Genomic DNA, 12,481 nt, shown 5'->3' on the forward strand with positions numbered 1-12,481 from the left:
GTTTGTCTGGCCTTTGAATACACCCTCAACAGACACATTCGACCAGCAGTGCACCCTTCAAGGCCCGTGCCTTTAAACAAGCACAGATGCAGACCTAAGATGTTTTGTGGCTTTAACAACACTGCAGGTGACTCCTGCTTCACTGGCTGAGGTGACATTCAGGTTTAAACTTCCACAGTCACTCACTGTGGTGCAGCTGGCCGCATGGTGTGCCGGGCAATTCATTTCTCATGGCAAATGATACCAGAACTGTGTCTCATACTGTCTTCAAAACCAAAGTCAGTTCAGTTCCATATGCAACCCAGCATGAGATGGTTTACACACCACAATAGGAGCCGTGTCGATCTTGAACAGGAGCATAAATAAATCTGTCATGCAACACTTTTCTTTTTCAGTTTTTGCAGATTGAGCCCTTTATTTGTGGTGCACAAAAGGTCTAGTGTGTGTCTGTGGGCCAGATGGTTCCTCTTATGGCTGGACGGTGTAATGCGCGCTGCAGTGATCAGGCTGTGTCAACACCCCTGGCCGGAAAACTGCTTAATTGATGATAGGAAATTTTAAAACAAATTTATTTGAACTGCCGAGAACTGTCTCATTGAATTCTCTGTCCTATTTTGCTCACAAAACGGAAAGAATGTGCAGTGGACAGAATAGCAACGCAGGGAACACAATATAACAGGCCTACATTTTCATATATATAGGAAGGTAAACTATAGCTACTTTAGTAAAAACAAAGTAGTTCCACGAGACTGAAAGTACGTGGCCTTGATAAGGGATCACATCCTTTCTGTCTGATGTATAACTGGTATAACATCATAAGGCAGGGGATCGACAAAAGGGTGAACTCAGCTTTATCCAAGTCACTGTTTATTTGATTCTGAGATTCTAATAAGCACCAAGGAAAAGAGAGTGAAAAAAGAGAGTGATTCTTTCTTGTAAATGCATGAAATTATAAATAAATCAATACTTTTGAAACAAACTCCCAGCTGGTTTGGTTCAGGAAGGTTAACCTAAACCTAATAGTAAATACACACAAGAACAGTATGGACATGTGACATATTCGATCAGATTCAAACCGATCCTGGTGTCCTTCCTGTCCCCCACTCCAACTCCCCCTCTCCTCTTGGGGGGCTCCTTAATCAGGCCGGCCCTTTATGGGGGCGGGGGTGGGGGTGGGCCGTCACTCTCATCCCACCCCTATCAGCTGCCTCACAATGGGAGGGGGAATACAATGGACCTGAGAGCCCCCAGGTCTGAGGATCACAGTCCATCCTGTGTGCCTGCTGGATCTTGGTGGGGTGAGGGGACATCGAAACACCAAGAACCCACTCCACCCTCTCAGTAGGCGCTCCATTTGTGCACACGTACTTATCCTCCTCACTTCAATTCATGTTCAAGCAGTGGTCCATGGCGGTCAAATGTGTCAGAAGGCACTACAAGGGATTCCGGTTGCTTCAATGCCAACAAGAAGAAACCTTTGTTGATCACAATCATTCGTGGCACACACACACACACGCGTGCAGGGAACGGCAGACCACACACACGCCCGAGCTTCCGCCGGTGAAATTTGGCTCTGTAACCCATCCTGCTATCCTTCCTCCCAGGGCAGCCAGGGGCAAACCTGAGTGCTCACCCATGTCCTGGCCAGAGGAGCGATCTGTTTTGAATGTTTTTATACTGGAGTTCATTGCAGAAGAAACCCATGTGAGAGCTGGGAGACCTTTTAAAAAGGCCCGGGATCTCACCTGTGCACTAACAGGCACCAAGCAGCTCCAAGCAGGAATCGAACCCAGGACGTTCTTGCTCCCAGAAGCAGTGCAAGGTAGTGCAGTCCCGACAGGGAGCTGTAAGCCTACCAGCAGCCCCCATCCTCCTCCTGGCCACGCCTCACCTGGTTAGGAGCCACAACATTGGGGGAAACAGAGATCTGATGAGTCATTTCCTTTCCTAGGAAAAGCGCCATGGTGGTTGCAAGGGGGTGTTTGGAAGACCTAGAAAGAGGAGCAAATGGCAGACACACAGAGAAGGAAGAGGCCAAGAAGGGAGGGGGTGTTTAATATCCTGCAACCCCCACCACCCCTCACACTCCTCTGACCTCAAACATCGTTTTGGGGGTCTTTGTTGATGTTTTTGTCTACTCTGGTTCCTGCTCCTTTTGTAGTTGTCCCCTCCCTACTTTCTCTGGGGAGGGAGTCTTTAGTACAAGAGATTAGAGCAGATGCTGCCTAGCAACTGAATAAAAATGGAAGCCACAAAAGGGGTGCTCTCACTCACTGAAACGGCTGACCTACATAATCCCGTGCCTCTGATCGTGCAACACAATAACGCCATGAAAGGGCTAGAGTATTGTCGACCCTCTCCCAAATCCTTGTCCTCGCCGACCCTGACTCAAAGAGAAATGTCCTTTGGTGAAGAGCACCAACAAGTGTCTTTTAAATCTGGTCCCCGTCTGCATTAGAGAGGAAGACAACAAACACAAACGCCATCCGGCAGATCCCCGTGAAGGAGAGTGGCGTGGACGATAGGCAACGATCACAGCAATGCTGTAGCGTCAGAGGGAGAAGAGCGAAACCTTCCTCTGCTCTGTGATCCATCCATCCACAGGCTTGGAGAGAGGGATGAAAGGGAGAGAAGAAGAAGGGGGGAGAAGGGATGAGAGGGGGTTTCACCTCTGTAATCAAAGTATCTGGGGCAAACAGGCTGAGGAAACATCTCAAAGTTCCATGTATTTCAAACTATCTGCAACCACGAATTTCTCTATAGCTCTTATTCGTTCCACTTCTTATCAAAACTGGTCCTGCTTGGAATGACATCATTTCTGATGTTTAGATCTCAGTATTTAAGAGCTTTATAAGGATGTACTCATGCCTGAGCCCTCAACTAAGATGTTGAATTACCCTAAAAATAAATATTTGACAAATATTTGCACAGCTTTGACAAATCTTAGACATTGGAGAGGTTTTGTTTACAATTAATTCTGAAAATCTTAGGACACTTTTACAATAGGGTTCATTTTCAGACATTCTTTCGTAGTTGTCTGCACATTAGAAGTTTGGCTTGGATGGTAGATGTTTATGCTTTGCACAAGTACATGAGTATGTGTGTGTACTCTTTTTAAATGTGTGGATGTGTATACATGTGAGTGTAATATAAATGTCTCAGAGTGTGTGTGTGTGCGTGGTTGTGTGTGTGTGGGGGGGTGTGCTATGAGAGGGCCTGGCAGACCAGTGGGAGGCCAGCAGTGAAGGGCCGAGCTGTGTGAACTCTCCTGCTCTTAGACTGGAGCATTTTCATGGAAATCATCTCTTTGGGGCGGGCAGGTTTTCAATGCACTAATTTACACATCAAAACAGCCCAGGAAAGGGATAGTGCCAGGGGTGGGGTGGAGGGAGAGCTGGGTAATGAAGGATGCTTTCTTTTCGATTTTCCCTGAGGGGGCTGCCGAGGCTTAGGGTCAGGAGGGAGGGGCTTCAGGAGTGTAATGATGGCCTTTAATCAGACACATGACCAGACTGAGGGTTTCCATTCACACTGCTGGTACACCACAGAGAGAGGGCCAGATACACACAGGCTCAACAAACCCACCGTTAATGAATAAAACATATTCTTCCCGACAACATAGTTAAAGAAACGCATACTGCATAAAGACAAAGCCATACAATTCAGTGGGCAACACCAATGAATTGTACCAGTCGCAGAATAAGTACATTTTATGCTCCAGAGGTGCTTTGAACTAAAACAGAGGAAAAACGATGTATGTTCAGTATCAGACATCTGCAGATAGGAAGGCACAGCCAGGGGTTCCCAGCCTAACCAACCCCCTCAATCTAGCAGCCCTACACAGTATGAAAATGGTTTGGGGGTGCAGTTTATAAGACTTGGTGCTATTGGTTGGTGCAGGCTTCAAGGACTGGTTTTATTGATTGACGTGGAGGGGAACCAATCAAGTATTTGTGGAGGGCAGGTGCTCATGTGGCGTCTGTATCCTGCCACCAATCTGAGGCCAAATGTCACATCATACAAACAAACCTTGTGATTGGTTCTTTGAATCAGGAATTACACAGCAGTGTGTTGTGTGTACTGAAAACAGAAATCAAACGATGTACTCAGTGTTAGAGCTAAAACGAAACGATACAAAAATCACCCTCATTTACCTACGTGCCAAGATATGATCTCTCTGACAGATCCCTGTCGTTCTAACCACACATGTTATTTTTTCCTTCTCCACTTGTCACCAGGCCATGAACACCACCATGTCTTCAACACTGTTGCAGCTATTTTTCCTATCTGTACAAGCTACCACAAGTGGGACATGCTGTCAGTCATTGTGAGCCTTCGGTCTTGTTGAGTCACAACATCCCCGGAGTTTCAACTACAGAGGAAGCACCTAGTTAACAGTTAACAGACACCAAACCTGTGTCTGTGCTCCACACTTCTCTTGGCAGCATCCAGCTCCAAGCGATAATGTTTAAAACGATGCAAGGTTGAAGTCTTTACATCATTCCATAACGTCATTCCACATATGTTGCTGGAGTTAACACAATTACAGACATAATAAACCATTTCTGTCTCTCACATTCCACACTCTTTGGTAGACCCACTAAACTATCTGTACAGGAAAATATATTGGTACGTTTGGGGCTGATGCTGAGAATTTAAGTTGTTAAAATTAAGTTGTAAATAATTTAAAGAAAAATCTTGTAAAGAGAGAGAGAAAAAAAAAGTATTTAGATATCAAAGTTATTCTATCCTACATATGCCTAATAAAGACAAACCTAAAATTAGAACTGTAATCCAGTAGCAGACAGTGAGTTGCTGGGCTGAAGCTGAGATCCTCTTCAAATTGGTCCAAGATCAAAGTGCAGAGTATTTGCATGGGGATCAAACAGTAGGGAAAGCGAGAGGCCACAATACTGAGTCTGCGAGGATTAAAAAACGCATTAATTAAATATCTTCTTCTGTGCACAGCTTCCATGTTTAAGAGATGATGGCACGTAACAGCTCTTACCATGGTTTGTCACCCTATTCATTGAATATTCTCTTTGAGGATTATTGCAAAGCATGCCTCAAGGTAACCACATGTGCACTGGAACAGGAAACATCCATGTCCATGTTCAATTTGCCTTAACACTCACACATAAAAAAAATAGTGAAACCATATTTTAAAGCATTTTATTAATTCAACAACTTTGATAACAGGCACTTACTTTTCCTAGATCCTTTGTTTTCAGGCTTTAGTGGATGCATGTCTACTCAGATCAAACTGTTAAGGTCCCAAAGCAAACTTAAGTTAAATATATATTTATATACATTAAATAGAACATTACAACTTGTGTAGGGGGTTCCCTGTGGCTGGTTCAACAGATACATGTGTCCATGCAAAGTCTTGTACCTTTTTGCAATTGTTTATCGCAATTATTACGAAGTTCACATTTGAAGAAACTGTCAACCGAGAATACTGAACAATTCCCCTTGAATCGAATACTGATTTAAGATGCTCCCTCAGCGGTCTGTGATGTGTCCCTTTAGCAAGGTGGAGCATTGACTGACATCTCAAGAAGACCTCCTTTCTTTTAAGTCAGTTTAGCAGCTGCACACTCCCCCACGAGCACCCCACCCCGAGCCGTGCGGCGAGTCTCACACGTGTGTGGGGCTGTCCGAGTAAGGGTCCGCCTTGGCCATGTGGAGGACCACAGCAGGGCCTTTGTAGTAACAGTGGGTGCTGCTGCAGCTCACACTGCTGCACGGCTTCCTGTTAGTCCTGTCTGCCAGCTTCCTGCTGCACAGACCCTGCCAGGTCTGCAGGGTCTTGGAGCTCCACACCCACACCACGCTGGTGATGCCCACCACCAGGGACATGAAGATCTTCAGCATGAACACGGCCACGGTGGGCACAGACTCCTCCAGGGAGCAGTCCTCGTTCTTGCGGCCGGGGAAGGACAAACACTTACCCTCGAGGCCCCGGAACTTCCAGTAGTCCATGTTGAGCCCCTCGTAGAAGTAGCAGATGATGACGCAGGTGGCGGGGACGGTGTAGAGGATGGAGTAGATGCCGATCTTCACCATGAGCTTCTCCAGCTTCTCCGTGTTGGTGCCCTCCGTCTTCATCACCCTGCGGATGTGGAAGAGGGCCACGAAGCCGGTGAGGATGAAGGAGGTGCCGATGACCAGGTAGCAGGACAGAGGGACCAGGACGAAGCCTGTGAGCGCGCCCAGGTCCATGCTGCCCACGTAGCACAGCCCCGTCAGCTCGTCGCCCGCCACCTTCCTCATGGTGAGGATGACGATGGTCTTCAGCGCGGGGATGCCCCAGGCCGCCATGTGGAAGTAGTTGCTGTGGGCCTCGATGGCCTCGTGGCCCCACTTCTTCCCGGCCGCCAGGAACCAGGTGAGGGTGAGGACCACCCACCAGATGGACGAGGCCATGCCGAAGTAGTAGAGGATGAGGAAGACGATGGTGCAGCCCGTGGACTCCAGGCCCTCCTGGATGATGTACAGCTCGCCGTTCTCCCGGTCGCAGGCGATGTTCTCCGCGCCGGCCACGGAGCGGATGACGAAAGCCACAGAGTAGACGTTGTAGCACATGGAGAGGAAGATGATGGGCCTCTCGGGGTACTGGAAGCGGTGGGGGTCCAGGAGGAAGGTGAGGACGGTGAAGGCGGTGGAGACGAAGCACAGGGTGGACCAGAAGGTCATCCAGATGAAGGCAAAGTCCTTGTCTCCTCTGGACCAGAACACGTCCACGGCCGAGGAGCAGCGCGGGGCACAGGACTGGCTCTTCTCCACGTACTGGAACTTCTCTGGGTTCTGACAGGACCCCAGGCTGCCCGTGGATCGCCCGTTTCCGCCCGGCTGTCTGGGGCGAGGGGCCACCGGAAGCATGCCCTCTCCTTTCTTCGTCTCCGTTTTAGTGTCATTCTCGGGCGCTTCCATGCACAGAGCATTGGGGTCGTTCCTCGTGGGGAGTTTGGAACAGTCCAGGGAGTCTGGCCAGGGGTAGTTAAACTTCTCCATGATGGGGGAGCACTTCTGTCTGGCCTGTTCACACATGGGTCTGCAGGCAGGGATGGAGGTAGACACCTTGTCAGTGCACATGGGGGCGTAGAGGGAGCAGAGGAAGAAGCGGAGGTGCACATCGCACCCATACTCCACCAGTGGGGCAAACTCATTCAGTTTGATTTCAGCCTCCTTTTGGTTGTCATGGTCCATAAAATTCGGCATTCGTGTCAAGTTGTAGCCAATGCCCTGGCACATGGGAATGACGATGGGTTCACATTTTGCTGGTCTGCCGCGTTCCAGCTCATAGGCTCCAATATCCATGCTGGATCCAGTGATCGCCAGTTGGCACCACAGAAAAATAACTATCTTCAACGAAGGACCATCCATACTCATGTTCCTTCAAATGTTTTGTAGAAGAAAAAAAAAAGTTTTGTGAGAGAATAAAATAAATAAAGGCTGGTATCCAACACGCTACTTGGACATCACTCTTCACACATTTTTCGGTCCGTTGCGCATCCAAAAGCATTCAGGACGAGAACTTTGCAAGGTGCCGAACATCAACAAAAACAGATACCTTTGGTCCCACAAGTATTTGCTGTGAAAATTCATTGAACTAGTTAAGAGGAAAATGATAAGCGTTATCTCACTTTTTGATTACGGAAAAAATATTAGTGGAATTTAAATATATATTGCAGGCGAATAGACGTAGTTGGTGTATTGCCTTCACCTCTGCGAGTACCATCTCCATCCAATGCTTGTAAATGTAGGTCTGAACTTTTTCTTCCCTTCTCAGTGGCTGCATCGCAAGGGGAGGCACTTTGTGACGCGCTAACGTCGACTCGCTCCTCCCACCTCTTACTGGAGAAATGTTTTATTTATATAATTGAACGGCCAAATATCAGACAATTGTTAGAATAATCACACATCGTGTCATTAAAGTCGGTCTACACGTCCTTCAATCATTGCATGTTTTTAATCATTTTGTATTTCTGCTTGTTTGCATTGTTGCTCATCAGTCCGTTGTTGTGGTCTTAATTTATGTGAACAACGTTTGGCTGTTAAACTGTGTATGTGCTCAGTAAACCCTTCACGTCCTTGTCTACATTCTGTCAGCTAACATATCCAGCCTATAAATAATTCTGATGGAAAAGATTAAGCCCTAATAAATCTGCCTCCAACTTCAGTGAATGAGCCTAGGTTGCTGCTTGCTGGGTAAAGCGTGTCTGCAAAGTCACCAACTGCCCCTGTGGGTGATTCCAGACTCACCAATTAGTGATCGTTAATTAAAATAGGCCGTGAAACTATGATATGAAAATAAATAATACCTGTGACATGACAAAAGTGTAGTCTATATTACCATCTAGTGGCTCAATGAGGTAACCTGCAGTACAGTTGCCCATCTCTCTTATAGATTTATTAGTCATTTACAGGCAGTGCATTTGGTGAAACCATAAAGTAGATTCTGAGCAATTGAAAGTAGAGAATGTCTTATGCCTTATATACTCCTCACTCCTTACCTATGTCTCTTTTCACAGGCAGCACGCTTTACACAAACTATGATGTCTGCCCATGTCTGAATCAACTCAACTTGCTTGGATTAAATGGCACTTTATGCTTTCTTTCTTACACTCCGAAGTAGAAACAGTCTTAAATCAATAAGCCATGAGTGTGCATTATCAGATTTGGAATTTGGTAAAAGAACCTTTTAACATACACTCCAAACTCCACAAAAGCCACATAGCCAGAGAAGGTAAACTTTCCAGACACTAAGATGTTATTCTATGTCATGGCATCCAGCTCCAGATTAACAAACTACAGTATGATACAGGTCAGTATTGCTATCACATTACCCTTTAGTTAATGCACTTAGATACTGTCATTTTGGAGAGTTCACATTTCAAAGCCACAGGGCAACATCAGAGAGCATAACGTCATGGCTGTGTTCTGGAGGCTAGGAGGCCAAAGGTACCTGCAGAAAAGAAAACTACCTAAGAAGAGAGTGGATACCCAGCGCTCCAGGAGTGCTCTTGGATGGATATATATGGACGGTCACAAGCAGCAAACTGTCTGTCGGATGGGTTATGTCATGTGGCTGCAGGAGCAGAGGACACAGTTGTACACACACATACGTCCGAACAAACACACAGGCACTCTTCCAACAAGACTGATGTGATAATCATGTGCCTGGTCTTTGTAATAAATACACTCCAACTGCCCCCCACCCCCCATCTTTGATTTCATCCAGCGTGTGGGCCTTGTAATTATTAATCCTTACTTATTGGTTATCATATATCAGACACATAGCCATAAACTCCACAGAGGAAAACAATGGTGAAGCTTGCCACAGCTCAGCTTGACACGACTCTCTCAGAGAAGCAGGCTGTCTGAGGTTATTATGGCTGTAACAAGACACACCTCTCACTTCGGCAGTACATCTGGACCGGCAGACTGCTTTTGACAGGGAGCACAATGGCATATTGTTTGAGCCTGGATCATGCAATTACCTCTTTGTTGACGCTGTAATGCTTCTGCCCTGATGCCCTCAATGTACTCACGGTGTAAGAGGACAATTTGTCGTCCCGTTTGAGTGAAAGTTGGGTAGGGTTACATGGATTTATGTCGGTGTTGTTGTCACACAGGACTGTGATATCCAAATCAAGACTCTTTGAACTATTTGGCAAGCCGCGCTTTCTTCCAAAAAAACACGTTTTGTTGAGTTAAGATGGGCTACTTTATTGTAATGTACTATTTCACTGTATGTCTGTACCCTGGTTTATTAGAACAAATGGGACGGATTCAAATTCTTTTATCATTAGGAACCCATCTGTACACTCCATCTGCTCCCGAAGTGGAGAGATAATGTCCTTCACAGCCTCAGTGGCAGGTAGACAAAATGAGCAAATGACTGAATGTCCCTAACGCACCCCCCCCCCCCCCCCCCCCGCCACCCCCCCCCCTCCCCCTCCCCATCCGAAGTTAAGTGGAAGTGATCCACAGGGACGGAAGAAAGCACAGCCTCCAAATCCAGCTCTTCTGCAAGACAGCGGACTGGAGCAGCAGTGACCAGCTTCTCACAACTACGAACAGAATGGCAGGTCCGAGTATACAGTCCACAGTATGAAACTGAGAAAGACATGTGAAGGGACTGGACGTAACCAGGACTTCTTATTCACAACCATGGACTTTCTGGGCCATGTCCAGAATCAAAGGAACTGTATGTGTGAGTGTACGTATGTGTCAGTGTACGTATGTGTGAGTGTACGTATGTGTGAGTGTACGTATGTGTGAGTGTACGTATGTGTGAGTGTACGTATGTGTGAGTGTACGTATGTGTGAGTGTACGTATGTGTGAGTGTACGTATGTGTGAGTGTACGTATGTGTGAGTGCCGGGGAGAGAGAGAGAATGTGTCAGTGACAGAGTACGGAAGGAACTGATGCTGAACAGCTCAGTTTGCTGAGTTAACCTTCTGCCCCTGGTTTCTGAAAGCTGCACTTTCTGGGCACAGAGGCTTCTATTTTCCTCTGGCCTTACAAAGCAATGCACTGAAAAGTAATCCAGCTGTGTGGTCAATGGTCCCAGAAGTAGATGGGGAGGGATGTTTAGAGGGACTGAGGAGGTCACAAGGAGAGAAAAGGAGAGGTCCGGAGGATTTGGAAGAGTGTATCGATAACTCTTCCAGGGTTCGGGTTCGGGGAGTGGGTGCATACAAATCATTTAGGATGTTTATTATGATCGTAAATGATTCACATCTCTGTTGAGGAGTGACGACAAATAATGCTTTGACTAGGGCTGTGTAACTGAAGAGCATTTCCTATTCAGCTTTTCCAGAATGTAGGTTCTCGGTAGGCGTCCTACTGGAATGCTTCAGAGCCAGATCATAGCAGAGGGACAGGGAAGATCTTCCATAAGGCTAAAGGTTGAACCTTGGATAGACAAGTTCCATATCTACCTCTCTAAAATGTACGAAAACTCGCATTGTTGGCATGTCATTGCTCCTCGCAAAATCATTCTACTAAACTACTAAACTCAAATTACATTCAAGTACTTTCTTTACATCCCTCTGTTTTGGAAATCAAACCCAGAGAGAGAGAGAGAGAAGAGAGAGAGAGAGAGAGAGAGAGAGAGAGAGAGAGAGGGAGAGAGAGAGGGAGAGAGAGAGAGAGAGAGAGAGAGGGAGAGAGGGAGAGAGAGAGAGACATTAAGAATATACTACTTGGAATGATTAAGTTAGGTCTCAGTTTTTTCCAGTCACATCCATCCAGTCCTTTCAGACATGCCTGCTCCATCACACTATCTCTCTGGTCGGTAAATAACCCTCATGTCAAGGTTGTGAATAGCAGACCAATAAGCTCAATTAACACCCAAATACTCTGAATCCGTGCCCTTCTGCCAGCCGTCAGCACCTCCGGAGACAGCCCTCTCAGATCTCCCCACATGAGAGAGCACCGCCAGGCAGTCCCTCCCTCCCTCCCTCCCTCCCACCACCCCCACCCTCCCAAACACACACACACCCACCCACCCACGCATACAAACCCCCCCCCCCCCCCCCACACACACACACACACACACACTGCTTATTTATTCCCCGTCATTGTGCACCGTTTGAGCAACAATACCACCCGCCTACTCTACGAAGTGTGGATCCTGTTCTGTCACTGTCACAGTGTGCCTGACTGATGTCTTACGGGTGCGGGGACATCACATAGCTCCAGTGGAGGACGAGCAGCAGGAACAGCAGCTATCTTTGTCAGCCTCCCCCAGACCTCCTCCCCTAGCCGCCCAGGATCACCAGCTGGTTAGATGGGCCAAACAAGTCCTATTAATAACCTGTAGATATCCACTCTTCTCAGGCACAGGTCCACCGGAGGGTGTGTGTGTGTGTGAGAGAGAGTGAATGGAGAGATGTGTGTTGCCGTAATGTATTTATGCAACATTTGTACGTGAGCATTTCACAACGGAACGGCAAGCGTAAAGGGCACTTCCAGCTGCAAGTTCCTTTTAGGTGAACATTCCGACATATTCTAGCGACTGTTTTTTACGTGTCATGCATCAATACATTCAAGTCAAAATGAAACGCTTGAGACACCAGCATGGCCTGGCTGTAGGTCACCAAACTAAACATCTCTCATGACGTGAGCACCAGCCTTTTTGCAATGCGTACACTTCCACTTTTAATCAGAAGGTTGTTGTGCCAATGTCCTTGGGCAAGTCACTTCACCCTACTTGCCTCGGGGAGAACGTCCATGTACTTACTGTAAGTCGCTCTGGATAAGAGCGTCTGCTAAATGACAACATGTAATGTAAAATGCACTTTTAGAGTTCTTCTCTCTCCATTCCCTTGCTTCGATCAACAGTCAGTCTGCCACACAGCTCCAGAGGTGCCTAGCCTGAAGCAGGTCTCACACAAGCCAGCCAATAAGATTCTTCTACACGGCTAAACGAAACAGACTTCCTGGCTGTGTGTCCTTTTTGCTGCGAGC

At 47.0% G+C, this 12,481-nt stretch overlaps 1 protein-coding gene across 1 annotated transcript; it reads right to left on the reverse strand.

Annotated features, from left to right (window-relative positions):
- Positions 1-5,170: 5,170 nt before the first annotated feature.
- fzd9b (frizzled class receptor 9b) lies at positions 5,171-7,757 on the reverse strand. The gene has a single exon (XM_047035756.1). It carries the CDS (start codon positions 7,390-7,392, stop codon positions 5,638-5,640), a length of 1,755 nt encoding a protein of 584 aa, XP_046891712.1. The 5' UTR covers positions 7,393-7,757; the 3' UTR covers positions 5,171-5,637.
- Between the last annotated feature and the right edge of the window lie 4,724 nt (positions 7,758-12,481).

Source organism: Hypomesus transpacificus, chromosome 15 (assembly GCF_021917145.1).
Source record: "Hypomesus transpacificus isolate Combined female chromosome 15, fHypTra1, whole genome shotgun sequence".
Classification (NCBI taxonomy): domain Eukaryota; kingdom Metazoa; phylum Chordata; class Actinopteri; order Osmeriformes; family Osmeridae; genus Hypomesus; species Hypomesus transpacificus.